The sequence below is a fragment of the Xenopus tropicalis genome, chromosome 6 (genome assembly GCF_000004195.4).
Source record: "Xenopus tropicalis strain Nigerian chromosome 6, UCB_Xtro_10.0, whole genome shotgun sequence".
In the NCBI taxonomy this organism is placed as follows: Eukaryota; Metazoa; Chordata; class Amphibia; order Anura; family Pipidae; genus Xenopus; species Xenopus tropicalis.
In genome coordinates, this window is record NC_030682.2 from 25,837,867 (window position 1) to 25,859,352 (window position 21,486).

Here is a 21,486-nt window from a genome sequence, read left to right on the forward strand (position 1 = left end):
GAGAGCAGGGAACTCGGCAGTGTGTGTTGGGATAAAGCCTGCAATAATAAAGAAGTGTCTGGATACTTTTGGAAATATATTGTAATGCTCTGGTAATGTTTTCTGGGCATCGGTATGGATATTAGCCACGTATGCGCTCAAAAGGAAAAGAGGAGAATTCTGGGAACTTACTAAAACAGGTTTGCATTTTAAATATCGAGATATGTCTCTATGAAGATTTTCATTCATACAGGTTATGGTATACAGTATCTGGTAGAATTAAGTCTAAATCAGTTGGACTTTCTGAGTTTTCTTGAAAATGTTTTACCACTCAATCTGAGTGGCTTCTTCTTCAGAGAGATGTCGTGCTTACTATATGTCACATACTGGAAACATGCCCGAAAATAAGGATTTCCTAAACCAACCACCTGCTCTATGGGCCTGTGTGAGCCCAAAACTACAAATTATTCTGTGTGAAGTCTGGGATTAAAAAGCTGGAAATGTGTTGGCACGTGTAGTCATCAGACAATGTGTCACGGCACTTTCCTTCATTCAGCTGGCAGCCTAAAAGACTGCATTTATGAATTTATTGGCCATTCAACTGTATGGCTAAATTGTCCAAATCTGATGGAGATTTACCACCTTTACAGCTTTTTCACATCTCTTTTATACAAGTCCACCTGTACCTCTGACCCATTTCCAGTGGGGCATGTTCCTTGTACAGGTAAGGGTAGTTGGGATGGAAATGAGGTGCAGAATGCAAGAGAACAAATTATTTCCTGTCTTCCTACCTATAACTGCTGCTCTATGGGGCCCCAGTGCAATGGCAGCCAGGTCTGGACTGGGATGCAAAGTACACAGAGGCCCAAACAGCCAACAAATAGTGACTGTCTATGGCATTTTACAGCAGCCTGATGGTCCCTATTTGCACCTCAGTAATGACAGTGCTACATGGATGACTAGATCATGTTAATATATTGCTGAAAGATTTGAATTTGTCTTATCTGACCCTCCTACTATTGGAGTCACCGAGTCTGCCTGGGAAGTCAGATACGATGCATGAGAGCTTTCAGGCACCCTTCTACTTAATAATATCATACAAGTTTAACTAGAAAAGAACTGTGCTTGAGTGGTATGCAGGATGGGAACATGCTATAGTTTTCTTACTGATTTTTTTTTTTACTGTGAATTCAAGCCCTAAATATGCACAGGGCCGACGTGTTAAATCCGATCTTGAACTTGTAAACAGAGACACCATGGAGAGGTGAACACATGGCCAGACTGTTGTGCACTCCCTGCTGGGGCCGGGGCTGAGCAAAGCATCTGCCATGCCATAAAATATTAATACATGAGGTATCTTTATTAGCCTTTTGCCCATTAATGATGTACTTTGCTTATGGGTGCAGACGTCCATTCCGACAAAGTGGAAAATTCAATGCAATGCTGATTTTCTTTAAAAGGGAATTTCCATTCCATTTTTTGCATATATTTATCTATGTTTAACCAGTCATGCCTTTCTGAGCAAGGAGAGAATTGCAAGGAAAAGAAATTCAGACAGGGGAGAATGGAATATTTTGCCGGGTTCTAATCTTGCTGCGCTGTAGTTACTACAAATGACAACTCCTGTTTCTGAACTTTCTGTTGGGACTTACTGTATAGTAGGACTGAGTACTGACTACTGAGATAACCAGCAGTATAGGGAACAACAAATAACAGATACCAGTTTTATTAACATTTAATTTACAAATAACTGTAACATGTGTCATTAATGTCTATGAGAAAGTTGCTTAAAATGCCATTTTATAATTATTTGGGGTTTAACAAATAGATAGGGTAATAAGCTATAAGGGTACATAGGGGTGTGTTTACTAACATTGTGATGTTTCCTATAACAACCAAAATAACTTTCATTTAACTTCCAGCTGTTACTGGACTACATGTCCCAGCATCCTTGGATGACAGCAGTCCTAGTTGCTAGAAGATGTATTTTGAGTTAAGGCGGCCATACACGGGCAGATTTCAGCTGCCAATTCCGGTCCTTCAGACCAATGGGACTGTGTATGGGACCCCCACACAGGGCAGGTTTGATTTTCACTTCAGATCGGGGACCACACCAGCTCGTTGATGCAGTCCTTGGTCCTACAGCCCTTATACCGGCTGTTTTAATTTGATTGTCTGCTATCTCTCAAATGAGTGGATTGTAACGTGTATAGCCACCTTTACTCTGATAAATGATTGCTGACACCATCTTGCAAGTTTAATGGGGCAATGTGGGTGCAGAGTAGGGGCAATGTGGGTGCAGAGTAGGGGCAAGTGTGAGACAGGCCACTAAACACCCAATTGAAAGCAATGCCAATGTATATTGATTAATAAGATGTTTTGGGCACCCTAATATTATATCTGGGCCCACTAGCTGCGGCACAAAGCTTTCAAACGCTCTGTTGCGCCCCACAAACCGCAGGACCCATTTTCCCTATTTCAAGCCCTCACACACAGCCCTGAAATGCCCGCCCTATAGAGCTCAGCTGAGTTCGCTTTCCTGACACATTCACCATATATCACGCAGGATTAATGGCGGTTTCCCAAATAGGAAGAAAACGCAGCCTGGCAGCAGAAGTACCACAGGTTGCCAGTCGCAAACTGAGACTAAGAAACAGCTGGGCGACACCCTAACACTAAGCAGGGAGCAGGCAGCACTGAAACAGTTTCTTTCCCAGTCACTTATTTAGTGGGCGGAGTTATGTACGTCACTCGCCGCTCGCCGATTATAGGGTCTTTCTAAATGACCCCTGGCCGCCGCTTGCCAGCACTTAGAGAGTTACAGAAAGAGGCGGGTCGCAGCGGCCAATCCCTAGTCCCGATTGGCCGCCAGTGCCACGCCTACTAGAGTCCGCGGAGGGCAGAGCCCTCACACACACTCACGCTGTGGGAATGAGGGACAAGATGTCTGCTCCCCGCTCTCTCCCTCACAGCCTCTCCTTCTCCACCTTGTGCTGCTGAGAGCGGCTGGAACCGCCGTGTCTCCCTGTCTCCTCGCAGCTGTCACCCGTGTCCGGTACCTTCCGATGCCCCCTCCAAAGCCTTCCCCCGAGTCCCTCTCTTCCCTCCCCAATGTGGACTCTCCAGGCGTCGGCTTCGCTCCTCCTTTGTAATCCGCGCAGGGAATCATGGCGACCCGCCGGGCAACTGTACCTGAGCAGCAGCCCTCCAGCCCGGGCAGCGAGGTGAGACTTTTCCCTGGCAGGAGGGGGAAGGTGTATGGCGCCCAATTACACTCTGTAAAGCAGTGCCAGGCAACCTTTACCTTCCAGTTGGTGCTGAACTCCATCTCCCAGCATCCCCTGTGAGAAGAATTCGGCTGCTGGGTTTTGGGGATTTGTGGTTAAACACCTGGCAGACCATGGGCTGGCTCTCCGCCATCTGAAAGCAGGGATTTCCCACCTGTGGCGTTCCAGCTGTTGTTTAACTACAGCTCTGTACTTGACCCTGCCCTATAGGCAGCCTGCTGTGGGATGATGCTGGGGGCTGGAGTGGATTTAGTGGTGTAATGGGGGTGATTGCATCACGTTGGCCCAATTATTATTACATAGTATAGTATGATGTAGCAATGCTCTCACCCTGCAGCCCTCCAGCTGTTATATTGCCAAGGAATCCTTGGGCAGCCAGAGTTGGAGCTGCAGGTTAGAGATCCCTGATATATGTAATTTCCTGTATCAGGTGGGGGCCCTCTCCTCACTCACTTTAGCCAGTATTGCTTAGCTGTCTCTTCTCATGCTTGGTATGTCTGTGTGCCCTCACTTTAGCCAGTATTCCTTAGCTGTCTCTTCTCATGCTTGGTATGTCTGTGTGCCCTCACTTTAGCCAGTATTGCTTAGCTGTCTCTTCTCATGCTTGGTATGTCTGTGTGCCCTCACTTTAGCCAGTATTGCTTAGCTGTCTCTTCTCATGCTTGGTATGTCTGTGTGTGCCCTCACTTTAGCCAGTATTGCTTAGCTGTCTCTTCTCATGCTTGGTATGTCTGTGTGCCCTCACTTTAGCCAGTATTGCTTAGCTGTCTCTTCTCATGCTTGGTATGTCTATGTGTGCCCTCACTTTAGCCAGTATTGCTTAGCTGTCTCTTCTCATGCTTGGTATGTCTGTGTGCCCTCACTTTAGCCAGTATTGCTTAGCTGTCTCTTCTCATGCTTGGTATGTCTGTGTGTGCCCTCACTTTAGCCAGTATTGCTTAGCTGTCTCTTCTCATGCTTGGTATGTCTGTGTGTGCCCTCACTTTAGCCAGTATTGCTTAGCTGTCTCTTCTCATGCTTGGTATGTCTGTGTGCCCTCACTTTAGCCAGTATTGCTTAGCTGTCTCTTCTCATGCTTGGTATGTCTATGTGTGCCCTCACTTTGGTCAGTTAGAGGACTTTGAACCCCCCCCCCCATTGGAAAGTTCTGATTGGCTCCTCCTCCCTGAATTGGGGCATTATTCTTATGCAGACAGGGCAAGGCGTTGGGTCACTGTGCTCTCTCCAAACAAATGATTCACGCGAGGAGCGACTGAGGGCGCTCGGGGTGGGGGAGAGATGAAGTCACAGAGGGTGACAGGAAAGTGTGTCAGATAATAAGGAATTCCACACATCTCTCAAATGTTATAGACTCCTTGCAATTTCTTTTATGGTCCCACAACCCCCCACCTTTTTTTTTTTTTTAAGTACCCCATTTTAGATTTTCCACCTCCAACAGTGAGTATTGCATTGACTTTAATGCGCTGTGTTATTTTGACAGAACACTTAATATGAGCGGCTGTACAGTTGTGTTGAATTGCAACCTTCCCCTAGAAGTTGGGGGAGTGTCACATAGTTTTGCTTGGTAGGTTGAACTTCTGATTCTAATTGTTGTACTGTTGTTGGCTCAGGAGGAGCAGCGAGAGCACCTCTCCCATACAGCTGGGTGTAGGGCTCGTGCATTGCACAGATAGCAAACAAACAGCACTTAGGAGGCTGCTGAGGGAGATAATGAGTGGCTGCCGGCAGCCTCTTACCCAATGCCAGGGTGGCAGTATTATTTTTCTGGGTGCAAATGATACTTAATACCTTGGCTAATATTTATTTTATTGTGAACGTTCAGCTTTCTCCATAACAATTATAATTCATATTTCCTGCTTGCATATAGTTACATAGGGTTAAAAAAGACCAAGTTCAAACCCTGTAAACCCCACACACACACCTACCTATACTGACCTATCTATACCTATGCAGGGGATGCAACGATCTGCTACAGTGTTTCTAGACAGGTTCATCCATTCAAATACTGCTCTGCTTAGAAGTACCTAAAACTACTGAAAATGTTTTATGACTTTATATTGAAAGTGATTGGTTCTGCCCAATTCTGTCCAGCACACGTGTGTCAAAGTTCTGCTTGATTTGTGACCTCGCCAAATGTCCAGATCTTTAAGCTAGTTTAAATTTACCAAATTCCACCTTCTAATTGTGCATTTAGTGATGTGAAATAACTTTCCAAGCACCTTCTTGCTACTGTTAAGAATATCTCCATATGAAAGGCCATCTTATGGTGGCCATACACAGGCCAGTTTGAACTGCCGATTGGTGTCCTTTGGACCAATTCGGCAGCTCATCTGCCTGTTTAGGGTGCCCCCCTGTTAGGCCTCCCTATTGATGTCTGGCTGAAAAATGGGCAGGTGTCAATTGGGTAGGTTTGATTTTCCCGTTGTATTGAGAACCACATTGGCTCATTACTGCAATCCTTGGCCTTACGTCTCCTATGCCGTTATGGTAATTGATTGTTTGGCCCTATGGCCTAACAAAAAAATTAACCGATATCGGCCACCTTAGGTAGGCATATCGGAAGAAGATCCGCTCATTTGGCAACCTTACCAAACAAGTGGATCTTAATGTGTATGGCCATCTTTAGTTTGGTAAATACTTTGTATCCTATGATCCTTTGTGTGGCTAACATCTTTTGTTTTGTGGTAGTTTCCTGCGCAATGGAAGGCACCACAGAGTAGATGTGCTGGGCGTAGGGCAGTGCTGTGTGAATCTCAAGTACTTGTTACACTTGCATAACCAAGGTGCAGTCTGAAAAGCAGTTACTTGTTTTGCTTCACTTATTATTCGCATTCAGTTGTTTGTGGAACCTGCAGCTGATGCCGTGCTTTTATATCTGTGCTGGATTCACCTTTATCTTTTGGGAGGTATAGTTCAGCAGCATGAGTTGGCAGCTATTTTTGTTCGCTTCATTCACTTGAGTGCTGGAGTAAAATAAACATTATTGTTATAAATATGCTACTCACGTGTTGTGATCTTATTTTCTGTTCCTTCTACACTTTCTGGCTATGCCATAAGGATCTATTCTTCCAATAGAAACATCAGTGTAAACTCATATTCTTTGCCTTTGTAATTCTTCTGAGGAATATGAGCAGTGCAGTGGCGCAGTTTTGCTCATGTGCCTCATTCAAATATTAAGAGAGTTGGGGTAGCCCCTATGTGCAGCCTTCAAAGGGCTCTTTTTGGCAGTTCATGTGGTTTTTATGCAACTACCTTCAAGCTGGGGATTAAAAATAACACCTGCTTTGAGGCCACTGGGAGCAACATACAATGGTTTGGGAAGCAACATGTTACTCACAAGTTACTTGTTAGGGATCACTGCTTTAGACTGTAAGCTCCTCTGGGGCAGGAACTGATGTAAGTGGTGTATAATCTGTTGAATATATATGTGCTATATAATAAAGAATAGTATGCCAATTCTCTATAGCTGTTGGTATGGGAGTTGATATTTATGGAGCTGTTGTTAATGCTGCATAAGTTAATCATTTATGAAGACCCACTAAATAATGATGAATGAGGCACAGTGTCTAGGTAGTTCCATAAAAGGATTTTGGTCTGTAAGGTAGTTGAGAAATGTTCCCAGGAATAACTCTTTAAAGGCTAATTATATCATCATGATAAATACATCAACAAGAGTATAGTCAATGAACGTTGGCGACTACCAATAAAGGAAGGATGGGGATCCTAACTGTTCAGACTTTGTCTCACCAGTTGCCATTAAACCACAAGTAGTGGCATCACTTTCAGTGTTTGGTGGTCGGGATAGTATGTTGCATAAGCCTTGCCTTTGCATTGGCAATAAAGCTTAGCCATTTGTTGCAATTCCAGATATTTATGTTGCTATTAGTATCAGAATATCTCATGTGACTCTGCCTAGGTGTCTTTATTGCAGTGGCTTTTTATGGGTGTTAAAGAGCAAAGGAACATTGATTGGAATTGGATTGAACCCCCTGATAATGAGTTAGGGAAGGGTGTTAAAGCATTATTTCATTCCGCTGCTGCAGATGTGAATCCCATATGTCCTTGTGTCTATTTGTGTGCACTTCTGTGACATTCTTAAAGCCAGTACAACAATTAGAGGAAATACGTGTCAGGGTTAGGTTAATCGGGGACGGAGGTTATTGAAACAAGTCTGTATTAGTTATATTTGATGAATGTTCTTCAGAGTGCAATGCTATTATTCCCATAGGAGGGCAAGCTACTGTAAACTGTCAAAATGGAAAAGTGGAAGGATGCTTTTAAAAGGGATAGGAAATAAATGGGGTTGTTATGCTAAACGATGCAAAAGTTCATGATGGACAACCAGGAACACAGGATGAATGTAAAAACATTATGGTTTAAATTATGCACATGGGTATGTGAAATATCCCTGTAGCTGCAGTTTCTTACATTTGTGCTATCAGTTATAGTAAGGCAAGGTTGTTCATCGGGAGTACCACTGGGCAGCTGTGGCCCTTAGCTCACTTAAGAGTATAGATTTCTTTGTATGACTCTCTATGGTGGTGCACCAGTTAGGCTAATACCAGCTGGGGCTGTTTCTTGACTTTTGTATAAGTGCAGCCAGCAAATAGCCCTATCACAAAAACTGTGGATATCGGTCGTCTTGTCGATTTTGAACGGGTGTAGATGAAGGCGCCTGAGCAAAATCTACATTTAGATCTAAATTGGCAGATAGAGGTAGAATTCCTATTGTTTCTACCTCCATATCTGATGATCCAGCCCTGAACATCAGTGGGGGAACTGAGCGATTTTTCCTGTGACCAATGCAGGAAAGATCGTAATTGCTATGTGTATGGCCACCTTTAAGCTGGCCATACACGTGGCGATCTGACTATGTTTCTTGCGACCATCGGTCACACCATGCAGGGCTGAATTGGCAGGTAAGGAGGTAGAAACAATAGGATTTCTACCTCCTTCTGCCGATTCAGCGCTGAAGGGAGATTTTGGTCAGGCGCCTTCCATGGCACCCAATCAAAATTTTCAAACTGGTCCGATCGGCGAGTCGGCCGATATCAGCAGCTTCCTGCGATATCGGTCGACTCGCCGACATACGAGGTTTCGTACGATATTATCGGTGCGTGTATGGCCACCTTTAGGGTGCAGACACACAGAAGTGAGCAGTTCTAGGTGCGATGGTTTCATACAATAGTGCGTGTATGGTGCTGTGTCTATGCCTCCTTTACTGTATCCTATCAGTGTTGTGGCACTTGTTTGATTACCCTTTTCTCCAGAAGGTTGCGGTAGTCATGTTTTCTCTTTATCTTGCAATAATCAATAAATTAATACAGTCAAGCATGTGCAAATGCAGAATGAATATGCATCCCTGAGCTAGTGGCATTCATGTCTTCATGTTTCAGTTTGAAGATGGTTCGGCTTCTTGGATAAAATTAACCCAGGGGGGTCTGCATTGCCCTTTCTGAAGTACAAGTTTCCTTGCATTGTATGTCTCGGCCTCACCTGCTTCCTTTCCTTCTAATGTATAAGGAAACTGTAAAGGAAGGAAGCTGCTTCTTGAGACTGTTAGAAATTAATGTTTTCGTGTTAGTGATATCTTAACTTCTTGGGTACTTGAACTTTATAATAAATATAGAGATATAGATACAGCGGGTAATAGAGAATAATTGTCAAGTCCAAATAAATACTGTATTTGGCTTGTTTTGGAGCATTGGCTACTGTAAGATTTCTGGATTTTCCATGTTCTCTTTCTAAGCTGCTACAGGTATTGGATCCATTGCCCAGTAAGTTCCAAATTGCAAAAAAGGCTGTATCCAATAGAGTACATTCTAAGCAAATAATTCAAATTTTTTTAAAATATTTCCTTTTTCTCTGTATAACAGTACCTTGTATTTATCCCAACTAAGATATACTTAATCCTTATTGGAGACAAAACAGTCCTATTGGGTTTATTCTTGAATGTTTTATTAGTAGGTTTGTATTATGGACATCAAAAATTACAGAGATCCCTTAGCCAGAATGCTTGGGACCTGGGGTTTTCTGGATAACAGGTCCTATACCTGTGCTGCAAATATTATGCTGGCTTTATCTTCGTTGTGGCCACTTTAGAAGTTGAATGTATATATATTTATCCCTTTATTTAATATTATACAGGACGTCTTACTGCTATAACTAATTTGATGGCTTGATTGTGAATTGACTGCCCCACCTTCCTTTGGATGCCTTCTGCCTTGTTTTGTTGTTTTTTATTCAGAGAACTTATTTTGCTTGGTTTGATGCCAGTGATTCATATACTTAATCAGCTGACAATTCATTTTCTCTTTTTATTTATATCCACAACACATTCTTTAACATTGATTTTATGCTGCTATTAATTTTTTTACTTAACTGTGGACTGAAGAGATGAAGGAAGGTACACTGGTGTAATATATAGTGTTGCTAAGTACTGCATGTAGCTGGTGCGGCCATGCTGTCCGACTTTGGCTTCACTTATTGTACAATGCAGTATGTTGCAGAATGCTTGTGTTTATTGTTGTACCCTTTAACTAGTTAAAACTACTTATAACAAATTATTCAAAATGTGAAACTGAAACCTAGCTATTTCGGGGGTTTCTCACTCATGACTGAAACTCCTATTTTGGCCACTAAACGTGTCCAATAATGGGATAAAGCCAAAAAAAGATAGATTATGCAAACCGTTAGTAAAATGTTTGTTTACACCAATAAAAATGTAAGGCCAAATTTGTGCATAGCTTTCCCTGATTAATTACTCATACCTGTTGGGTCTGGAACCCTGGGCAGGGGGCGGGTGGGTGCGGGGTGTCCTGTTTGGATTTCCTAATTCAAAAAACTGGACACGCAGTTTTGACCCAGAAAGCCATTCCAGAAACCGGGCTGTCGGGGTCAAAACAGGACAGGTGGCACCCTACTTCTAGTAGTCCTTGATAAGTATAATAATATAGCAGAAAGAGACCAAATATGGAGTTTATAAGAAAGCCTTTGGATGCTGCTTGACTGAGATGTCAGCCTGTTCTAAGCCGAGTTCTTGTTAACAGGAAAGTGGTGGCAATGGCAGGATATCGCCGGCATGACTGCCGAGTAATGTAATGCTTCACTCATGCGAAATGGATGGAAACAGACAATAGATTTTTCCACTTTGTAGCTAGTGGAAGTATTCATAACTACTTAGTTGTTCTTGGATAATATGTATCAACGCCGGTGATTGTTAATGCTCTGTTTTGTGGTTAATTGTTTCTGTTACGCATACACTGGCAAGACTGGAAGTCAAGTGTTTCATTATGGCTTTGTTGGCTGATTGAGGCTTTAAAGAAAACACGTTAAGAAATTGATCCCTCTCTGAACTTTGTATTTTTAGTGGCATTTTTTGTCTGCTTGACTTGCAAAAAAAAGTATTCCCCCATAGTAAGAAAATCCTATACACGTGTTGCCCTAAAGATCTGTTTTTGTTGCGATTTGGTTAGACGCATGTATATTGTGCGATAAAAGGGCGATAAAAATTATAAAATGAGGGTTGCTTGTTGTACTATATAAAGCGTGTCATGGTATTCACAAGCATTGTTTGATTTGTACTGATTTTTATTCAATAACTTTTATTGCAAGTCCTCAAAGACTGAATGGAATGTAAATATGCCAAAAGCCAGATACTCTCCCTTCTTTTTTAACTGAATTAGCTGACCATCTGCCCTTATAAGCAACCAAAGCCGTTGCCATCCTGATAGATATGTGCTAGGAGGAAAACCATTGACTGCTTTAGTCATTGCTTGGTCTTTTATTGGCCATATTTGGCCCATCACTTGGCTATATTGGAAAACTGAAAGGTCTTCTCTGCTAATTAGACAACGTGGACAATAATTTGATGCTTTAGAGTATGACCAGCTTATGGGCCAAACTAACCTAAGAGACACATTTCCAACAATGATTTACCAGTATATAGCATATGGGTCATTTATAAGCACTGGGCAGATTTAAAAAAAAAAAAAAAAAAAAAAAAAGTTGCGGCACCTAATCGCCTCATGTGTCTTCAACCTTAAACTCCAGTTGCTTTAGACTTATTTCTACTAAATACTCTATCATAATCTGGATGAATGACAATCTCATAGGATATGTATCTTACTTTAGACACATTTTAATCTTTAATGTGGTTATTCAGTCTCACCCCACTGCTACTGAAATGGAAACCCTTGCCACAGCAAATTTTCTTTTCGTGTCGACCAACTGTGATCTGGTTACAGGTTGGTCCACTGGGGGCAGTTTTGGCAATAGAATTATGGCAAAATTGCCCAAACAGCCTGACTGTTACTATGCACAGAAAGCAGATTTATTCTGTCATCATTATAAAAAAGTATCCATATATTGAAGCCCTTTTCTATTAGTTTTTCATTTCTTCATTTTTCACTTTATTTTTACTGGGTTAGTAAAAGCCTAACAACCAGAAATAATGTCTTTCCATTCCACTCATCTACTGTACAGCAAATTGCATTAGTTGCTTACTCATTGAATTTAATTGAAATAGGGGCAGATAGACTACAGATAATTGCAATATGAGAAAACGACATTACACCAGTGAATTTAGGTTATGCTTCTGGTTGAAGCATTATTGGGATAGGGTAATCTATGTGATGTACATTTGGAGATGCAGGTTGCTTTGGCTGTATATTTTGGAACATTGGAGGCTTAATGATTCACTGTTTGGAGACCCAGCAAGCTTTATGGTATACCTTTTGGGATGCCAAGAGCTGTGCTGTGCAGCAGGGGAATGTACACAAAGACAACAGTACTCTGTACTCTATTCTTTCCTTTTCCCTCAGTCAAAAAGAAAAAAAAAAACATTGAAATTCCATTTATTTTGTCAGACTTCACATATTGAAGTATCTGTGTTTTATGGGTGCAGTATAAAACATTTTGTTCTGTTCTTCACAGTCAAATGTTACTACTTGAGTTTAACAAGTTTAACCAGAATACCCAGCCTGTGGTTTGCCTTGCAAGGAAACATCTGGGATGTAGAAAACCACAAAGTGCTCAGAATGGGTTTTTCTTGGTTTGGTAAGTTATTAGACTCTGAATATGTCGAACCATAGACTTGTAGGAATGCTCTGTCCTTGAAAATACAAATATTTACTGGTATGGGACCTGTTATCCAGAATGCTTAGGAGATGGGATTTTACGGATAAGGGATCTTTCTGTAATTTGAATCTTTCTATCTTGTTACTTAATTGGGTGGTTCACCTTTAAGATAACCTTTTAATTATTTGCAGTCTTCTTACTCCTTGTAGCTTTCAAATGGGGGTCACTGACCCCAACAGCCAAAAAACTTGCTCTGTGAAGCTACAGTTTTATTGTTGTCACTTTTTCCAACTTATTTTCTATTCAGGTCCTCTCCTATTCATATACCAGTCTCTACCTTAGCAACCAGTGAGTGGTTTAAATGAATTTGGACCCTAGCAACCAGATAGCTGCTGGAATTCCAAACTGGAGAGCTGCTGAACAAAAACTGAAATGATTAAACTGCAAATAATAAAAAATGATGACAGATTGCAAATTGTCTCGGAATTTTACTCTATAGCAGTGACCCCCCAACTCGTGAGTAACATGTTGCTCACCAACTCCTTGAATGTTACTCCCAGTGGCATTTATAAAGGTGCTTCTTTTTGAATTCCTGGCTTAAAGGCAAGTTTTGATTGCATAAAAAACAGATGACAAACAGAACGTCCTGTATGTTGCCAGTCTACACTGAGCTTCCAGATAGCCAATCACAGCCCTTATTTGGTATCCCCAGGAACTTTTTTCCTGCTTGTGTTGCTCCTCAGCCATTTTTACATTTCAATGTGGCTCGCATGTCAAAAGGGTTGGGGACCCCTACTCTATAGCATACTAAAAGTTAAGTCAAAGGTGAACAACCCCTTTAACATTCACTTTAATACCCAATAAGATTGTTTTGCCTTCAAAAAGGATTAATAGCTTAGTTACCATCAAGTATTAGGTTCTGTCTTATTATAAAAAAGAAAAAGGAAAGCATTTTTAAAATTAGAATTATTTCTTCCTAATGGAGTCAATGGGAGATAGCCTTTCTGTAATTTGGAACGGCCATACCGGTCATACCGCCCAACTCTAATACACGGTCTATGAACATCCCAGGCCATTTTCTCTCATGGGGGGTTGCATAGCCTCTGAGCCAACATACTGTATCTCCAAATCATAATAGGGCACCGTAGTTGTTGTCATCTTCCTAGTGTTGTAAGTAGGTAATTCCAAAATGAAAGCTGTAATTCCTATAGAGCTGTGAGTATCCCAGGCATGGGATCTGTGCAGCAGGTAGTGAAGATAGGAATGAAGGTGTGAGTAGCAAAATAGATGTGAGCCAGGAAGAAAAAGAAAGATGAGCTGACATAATGGTGCAGAATTTACACCCTGCCAGAAGGATATTGGGAGCAGAGGGAAAGGGAAAATAAGGTTTAGTGCATATTTAATGTGACTTTTATGATTTTTTTTTTTTTTTTCTGTGGTTTCCGTTCTGTGAAATATAATGCAGTGAATACATCTTGGTTTTTCATCCTTTTGACTGAAGAATCTAGAGTCCATTTGGATGTGCCCATAAGGTTTGAAGTCTATTTTCCCTCTTGATCCATCGCAATATGTGACAGCAATTAACAAATGCTTGTTCTTGGCATAAAAGGATGAAATCTGCCTTAAAATAAATATCTGTTCAGTGTTTTGTAGCTTCTTTGCCATCTGCTCTTTTTCCTTTCATCTACAGCCTGCTGTGTTTTACTTATTTTGCTTCATTCAGATACAATTGCGAAAATGGATTGAGAGGTGAGAGGATATTCTATTCTTGGCATAGTTCGGGTGATTTCAGTCTTGTGTTTGGTGGCCATTGACAGGTTGGAAACGTGCAGGTTACATGTATTGAAAATAAAATTGGAATTTTCATTATTCTTACAAAATTTATTTTTATAAGCTATTTAAGGCATAAATTAAATGTTTACTTGAAATCCTACTCCACTTAAGGTTACCCTTCATGGGCAGTTGGTTATATTAGGGGAGTGCAATCCCACATTTCTGATCTAGTGGCTTATATATATATATATATATATATACATACAGTGGTGTGAAAAACTATTTGCCCCCTTCCTGATTTCTTATTCTTTTGCATGTTTGTCACACTTAAATGTTTCTGATCATCAAACACATTTAACTATTAGTCAAAGATAACACAAGTAAACACAAAATGCAGTTTTTAAATGAGGGTTTTTATTATTTAGGGAGAAAAAAAATCCAAACCTACATGGCCCTGTGTGAAAAAGTAATTGCCCCCTGAACCTAATAACTGGTTGGGCCACCCTTAGCAGCAATAACTGCAATCAAGCGTTTGCGATAACTTGCAACGAGTCTTTTTACAGCGCTCTGGAGGAATTTTGGCCCACTCATCTTTGCAGAATTGTTGTAATTCAGCTTTATTTGAGGGTTTTCTAGCATGAACCGCCTTTTTAAGGTCATGCCACAATATCTCAATAGGATTCAGGTCAGGACTTTGACTAGGCCACTCCAAAGTCTTCATTTTGTTTTTCTTCAGCCATTCAGAGGTGGATTTGCTGGTGTGTTTTGGGTCATTGTCCTGCTGCAGCACCCAAGATCGCTTCAGCTTGAGTTGACGAACAGATGGCCGGACATTCTCCTTCAGGATTTTTTGGTAGACAGTAGAATTCATGGTTCCATCTATCACAGCAAGCCTTCCAGGTCCTGAAGCAGCAAAACAACCCCAGACCATCACACTACCACCACCATATTTTACTGTTGGTATGATGTTCTTTTTCTGAAATGCTGTGTTACTTTTACGCCAGATGTAACGGGACACGCACCTTCCAAAAAGTTCAACTTTTGTCTCGTCGGTCCACAAGATATTTTCCCAAAAGTCTTGGCAATCATTGAGATGTTTTTTAGCAAAATTGAGACGAGCCATAATGTTCTTTTTGCTTAAAAGTGGTTTGCGCCTTGGAAATCTGCCATGCAGGCCGTTTTTGCCCAGTCTCTCTCTTATGGTGGAGTCGTGAACACTGACCTTAATTGAGGCAAGTGAGGCCTGCAGTTCTTTAGATGTTGTCCTGGGGTCTTTTGTGGCCTCTCGGATGAGTTGTCTCTGCGCTCTTGGGGTAATTTTGGTCGGCCGGCCACTCCTGGGAAGGTTCACCACTGTTCCATGTTTTTGCCATTTGTGGATAATGGCTCTCACTGTGGTTCGCTGGAGTCCCAAAGCTTTAGAAATGGCTTTATAACCTTTACCAGACTGATAGATCTCAATTACTTTTGTTCTCATTTGTTCCTGAATTTCTTTGGATCTTGGCATGATGTCTAGCTTTTGAGGTGCTTTTGGGCTACTTCTCTGTGTCAGGTAGCTCCTATTTAAGTGATTTCTTGATTGAAACAGGTGTGGCAGTAATCAGGCCTGGGGGTGACTACAGAAATTGATATTGAAATTGAAAATTGAAATTGATAAACCACAGTTAAGTTATTTTTTAACAAGGGGGGCAATCACTTTTTCACACAGGGCCATGTAGATTTGGAGTTTTTTTTCTCCCTTAATAACGTAAACCTTCATTTAAAAACTGCATTTTGTGTTCAATTATGTTATCTTTGACTAATAGTTAAATGTGTTTGATGATCAGAAACATTTAAGTGTGACAAACATGCAAAAGAATAAGAAATCAGGAAGGGGGCAAATAGTTTTTCACACCACTGTATATAATATATATAATATACCACTATACCACTAGATCAGAAATGTGGGATTGCACTCCCCTAACTGGAATCTATATCTCAGTCTGTCTGCTATGTGTACTAATGTATATATTTTATATTGCTATATATGCTCTGTGTGATTTATATTGTTTAGTCTATACTACAGTTAGTAGCCCACGTGGCATGCCCAATACAGACCAGTGAAACCCTATTTTAGTCTGCTTCAAATAGTCAACTGCTAGTTTTACGGTCAGGTAAATTTTCTGCCATCTTTGTAACCCTAATTGGTTTGGTTACCTGTTCCCCTGCTGGTCTGGCTGGCTACTTTGAGCCTCAAATAAAATGTAACAATAGTCAACTGTCCTCAGCCTGTCTTCAGTCTGCATCCTTCAAATCCCACAATTCCCTGCACATGTGATGTCAATAAGGGAAGGAACATCACAGTGCAATGCATTGTGCGTTATATACAGCCTACATGCGGTCTGTAAGCTGTGGAGAAGTTGTTACAATTTGTAACATCAGTGTTTTAGTCCCTCCACCCTTGCCAGAATTTCAAATGATGCAGAAAGAGAAGAACTGTTTTGCAGCTGGGTTTCAGCATAAAAAATGGTATTTTCATACTTTTTGAAGAAACATATTACAGTGATAGCTATATTAGAGGTTTTTGTGTTGTGTCTTCAATACATTTTGGTTCTGAAGCCGAGTTCCCCTTTAACCATCATATTTCTTTAGTGGCATACTTTTTATGATGCCAGCTTGGCCTGTTAGAGGTTTAGTGTATTTTCTTTCTAACCCACGTCGTACTACTTGTTATGAGATCATTCTGGGGCCGCAGCTCAAGTCTCTACAAGTCCTTGCTAGCAGAACCCTTTGGTACTTTGATGGTGGTTTGGCAAACAACCAAAAATACTTCAGAAGGGCAAGGGCAGAATAACGGAATTCCAAGTGTGCATATATTGACAAATACAGTTCTGTACTGTCTAGTCTTTCCTTTGTAAGAGGGCAGTGCAGAGGTGATTGTGTTCTGACATTGCTGCACCCACTGTCACTATGTAACCATTACTGTACGTGGTAAACAGTAGTAACATGTGAAACTGCATTCCACGCCTGGTCATTAAGACTACACAGAGCCGCATTCTCCAGTGTACATGTTGCACTGTAGTGTCGCTCTTTACACACATAATGCTGTGAAATGCTTTCATCCTAAGAATATGGACATAAATACGTGAAAATGCTAGCTATTTTATTGAATGTTCATTTATGGACAATTCCTATTGCTGTTTTTCATTGACCGGTGGCCATACCTTTGCCCCTGTATGGGCACCCCAGATGTGCCTAAAAATAGTGTCATTTGTACACTGAATCTACTGTATTAGCCCAAAGTCTTAACAGTCCTATAGCAGTTACAGTGCATACCATCAAAGTTGTTCAGGGCAGCTCTCATTCCTGTAATTTTGTTAGGCCACTTTGAGTGTCAGTGACACCACACATGCTCAGTGGGAAGCTAAGCTTAGGGATCACATCTGTCATAGAAGCTGGTGCCACAGGGCTGATTATTAATCCACTTGCAAAATGCACATTTCTTATATAAATAAGATATTTATTTATTAGATAAAAGATAGTTATTTTCTAAATAAAACAGGGTCTCTCATTCGCACGTTGTCATCCCATTGATTGAAATGCCAGGTTCTGATTTCACCTTCAAACTATATGATAATGCTAAGGATTCACTTACATTTTCCACACGCAGATATGTTATTGGATCACTTTTTTTCATTAAATACACAACCAAATATAATAGTTTTTGTTTTTATTTGTTTCACTAGGTTTTCTTCATCTACGTTTAGGACTTGTTTAAAAATCAGATTATGATTTAGGTCATATTCATATTAAAAAATATAGAAAATTTTAAACTTACATGGCCGAACTTACATGGCCGAACTTACATGGCCGAACTTACATGGCCGAACTTACATGGCCGAACTAGTCTAGAGGCTGATGAATCACTGTATTGTACAAACACACTGCATGTGAAAAATCTAATTCTTCCCCAAATAAATGGACCTTGATTTGCTTGATTTTGTTGGTTGCATAGTTTACCAGATCCAGCTGAACCTATGTTTCAGGATAACCTACCTGGTTATTCTTCTCAAATGTATTCTACTCTACTATGTGAGTGGACAATTATAATAACAAGCAAACTGATCAATATAGAACAGAATGGAAATGATAATCCTGTAAAACCTTACTAATAATATATTTTATTCCTAGTGCTACTAAGTGTTAGCAGCCCCCTTCCTTTTGCTATTAAAGGAACATTGTTTGGCCTTTGGCAGATAACGGGCTTGAGCAGTGACTGGGAGCTGTGAAATTGTTGATTGAGGATTATTCTCCCTCCCGTTGTAGAGCGGTGCAATACATGCAAGTCACAAAGCAGTGCTGATTGGTAAAGCGTTCCGTTCTAGCTGCTGCAAGCTATTTGCTGAGTGGACGGAGTGAGAGGGAGGACGGTACTGTTGTGCTGGTTCTGAGCACCGCATAACTGTCATGTTACCCAATACGTCGGCGGCACGGGCTGGGAGAAGGGATGCGTTCTGCGCTATAGGCAGGCATGGCACAGTTCAGGTTACTCGACTGCATGCTGAATCCCAACTGGAGTTTAATCTGCAATCTTTACTGTGCCTGGAGCAATCAGGTTTGTAGTGGGAATGTGCTCATGTGGGATGACCCTTGGATTTGAAGGGAAGGCTTTACGTGTCATATTATCATGCCAAGGTATTTCCCAACGCCAGTAGTGATACTGTATGTCTGGTTCTTTGATTGACAGCAGATGTTTTTGTGGGATATCTCTGCTCCATGAGTTAATCTCTAACTCTTCTCTGGGATCCGGCTGATGCGTTTCTATGTCTGTTTATTTCTTGTGCGTGTATGCGTAGGGTTGTAGTAGAATTCTGTTCAATAGTTTAACCCTGTCCTTCCTTAAGGGATGCAGTAATAGACTGTTCATCCCTCTCTTTAACTATTAACTGTTCATTTTTACGCTAATGACTTTATAAAGTTGTCTGTGTTTATTATAGAGGTTAGCTAACGGTAAATCCTAGCTCTTAAGAGATGCACCCTTCAATGGGTTTATTGTTATGGCTCAATATAAAAACATTTGCAGCTCTTCTATCCCAGTCTCCCATTGAGGCGCCCAGCAAGTAAAATTATTGCAGAGATGTGTATTGCTTCGTCACATTAAAGGTAAAGAACTCCACAAGGGAACATCTCATTTTTTCCTTATCTGAAATCTATAATCTGTTTCTGCAGTTTTCCATCATTGCTGTGTAGGATGTAATCATTAATGCAGTGTTACTGCTCAGTTTCACCAGCTACCATAATAATGCTTACAGACTGTATACATCTGTGTCTAACATGGCTTATTCTGTTTTATAAGAATCACCCAGAATGCAAGACAGTGGCTTTGATTTGCTGCTCTCATACCCAAACTCTCCAGATGTTCTCTAAAACTTCCTAAATCATGTCTATCTCTCAATCAAACTTCAATAAACTCTGTGTTTCCTTATGTTGAAGACTGTGAATCTGTGAGCTGACTTTTTTCCACTCTACGCTTTCCCACACACTGTTTTGTTACTGTCACATTTAATAAAGCTCTGCATCAATTGTACCATATATATTAAGCTGTCATACTGTTTATTCGCCTCCGTGATGTAATTCTTGGGCCTTGAGAGAAGGGGTAACATAGCAACTGTGGATCCAAATGGGAGGGATAACATCAGTTCTCACATTTTTAAGGCGATGTGAATATTAACTGTGCAAATTGGATCCAATGTGTGTATGAAAACAATGTGATCAGGCTAAAACTGCTGGGCCAAAATTGTAACATGATGCATAATTTCTAAAAGTGGCCAGGTTGGATCATACAGTGCTCACATACTTTAAAAGAGAACTAAAGGTAAAATTGTCGGGGGGGGGGGGTGGAGTTGAAGAGGAGAGGGGAGGAGCCAAAAAAGATGGCAAGGATGGACTGCTATGGGAATACCCAGGACTGGTGCAGTTTTCTGCTAACAGGCTCACCTGCCTGGAATTATCAGACTCCCCCCGGTGATCATAATTGGTTACCTAAATTTTGGGCCCACCGGAGATTGTACCTTTTTGTTCTCCTTTAGGGGCGACTAACAAAGGGAATTGCCAGTGGAAAGGCCTATGCAGGTTTTCCCAAAGTTGCACAAAGTTTGCTCGAATGACTTTGGAAAACCGAAGAGGTGTGTTTGACTTTCCAAAGCTGATTCTCTCTGTTGTTGGTGGAAAGGCATTTTGGAAAGATTAGTCGCCTACGGTAGCAGAGATATGGCGTGCCTGATTAACTCGCTCCTTGGGACATTCCCCCTTAAGCAGGCAATACCCAGATGGTCAGACAGTATGGTCAAACTCCACCAAAACAAATTGGGCATGTAAGTTAGGTCAGGGTCCACTTCGACAGGCTGTTCAGTGATCTTTGTTTTGCCAGTGTTTCAGCATTGTGCTTCGCCCGATGAGGAGGCACGGCTCGTCTTCACTTCCTGCTGATCTAATCTACAAGGCCAATGGTGGATCAGTCAGGAACCATATAGAATCTCCCTTCAGCACTGTATATAGGTACACTTGGAACCGGATTAGAGTGCTGCATTGCATAGTTAAATCTGTTAGAATGCCGTTGAATGAATCATCTGTGCTTGACAGTGTATTTGGTAGCCATCGTTAGTTTTGAGAATTTGCCAGTCTTTCATGTAGAGTATAGATTTAGTGTTTAACAAAGATGTTTGTAATTGGTTTAAGTCTCCTACGTTTCTAGTGCTTTTACAGTGATCAATGTAACTGTGCAGTGATTATTGGCTATTATGTTAGGGTAGCTAAACCTGTTTCCTCAGTCACACCATGTGTTCTCTGCCAGACCCGAGTGATGTTTGTTGCAGATTGTGTGCACCACCTCAGGCTACTATATTCTCTGCTTCTGTGACTTATGTAGGTTACTCCAAAATGATTCTGTTGTGACTGTGTCATTGTGTTACTTCACAATTACCTGATGGGATACTTTATGCAAGAATGTTGTATATTTGCCAAGGGGAATTGAAACTCTCCTGGGAGCTTGTGTTCATTGCCTGGCAATTTCCATTTCTCTGTTTTGTGCATCTTTCCAGCAGCTTACAGGTGTTTGCCCTCTTTAGTTGGGGTTTTCCTCAAGTGGAAATGGAGTTGCCATTATGTACTCTATAGTGACCATAAAACAGCTAAAATGTCACCCTGATTTGGAACTTTGGGTGCTGAATGTTAAACCCTTCAACTTAATTTTAGCCTGTATGCTGTAATTGTAAGCCTGTGATGCCAGGGAGTACACATTTATGAACAACTCATTCAGATGGGCCAATGATCTGATAATAAGGGGCACCCAGGGTGACCAAATAGGTGAGAATGGTATCTGTACACTGAT

The 21,486-nt window shown here is 41.2% G+C and overlaps 1 protein-coding gene across 4 annotated transcripts in view; it reads left to right on the forward strand.

The window, feature by feature from the left end:
- Window positions 1–2,818: 2,818 nt before the first annotated feature.
- Window positions 2,819–21,486, forward strand: part of arhgap21 (Rho GTPase activating protein 21) — a 90,640-nt gene continuing 71,972 nt past the window's right edge. Inside the window, exon 1 of one of the 4 annotated variants that reach the window (XM_018094500.2) lies at window positions 2,819–3,203. In XM_018094500.2, the coding sequence (XP_017949989.1) occupies window positions 3,147–3,203 (57 nt within the window). In that variant the 5' untranslated portion in view covers window positions 2,819–3,146. 4 annotated transcript variants of the gene reach the window in all.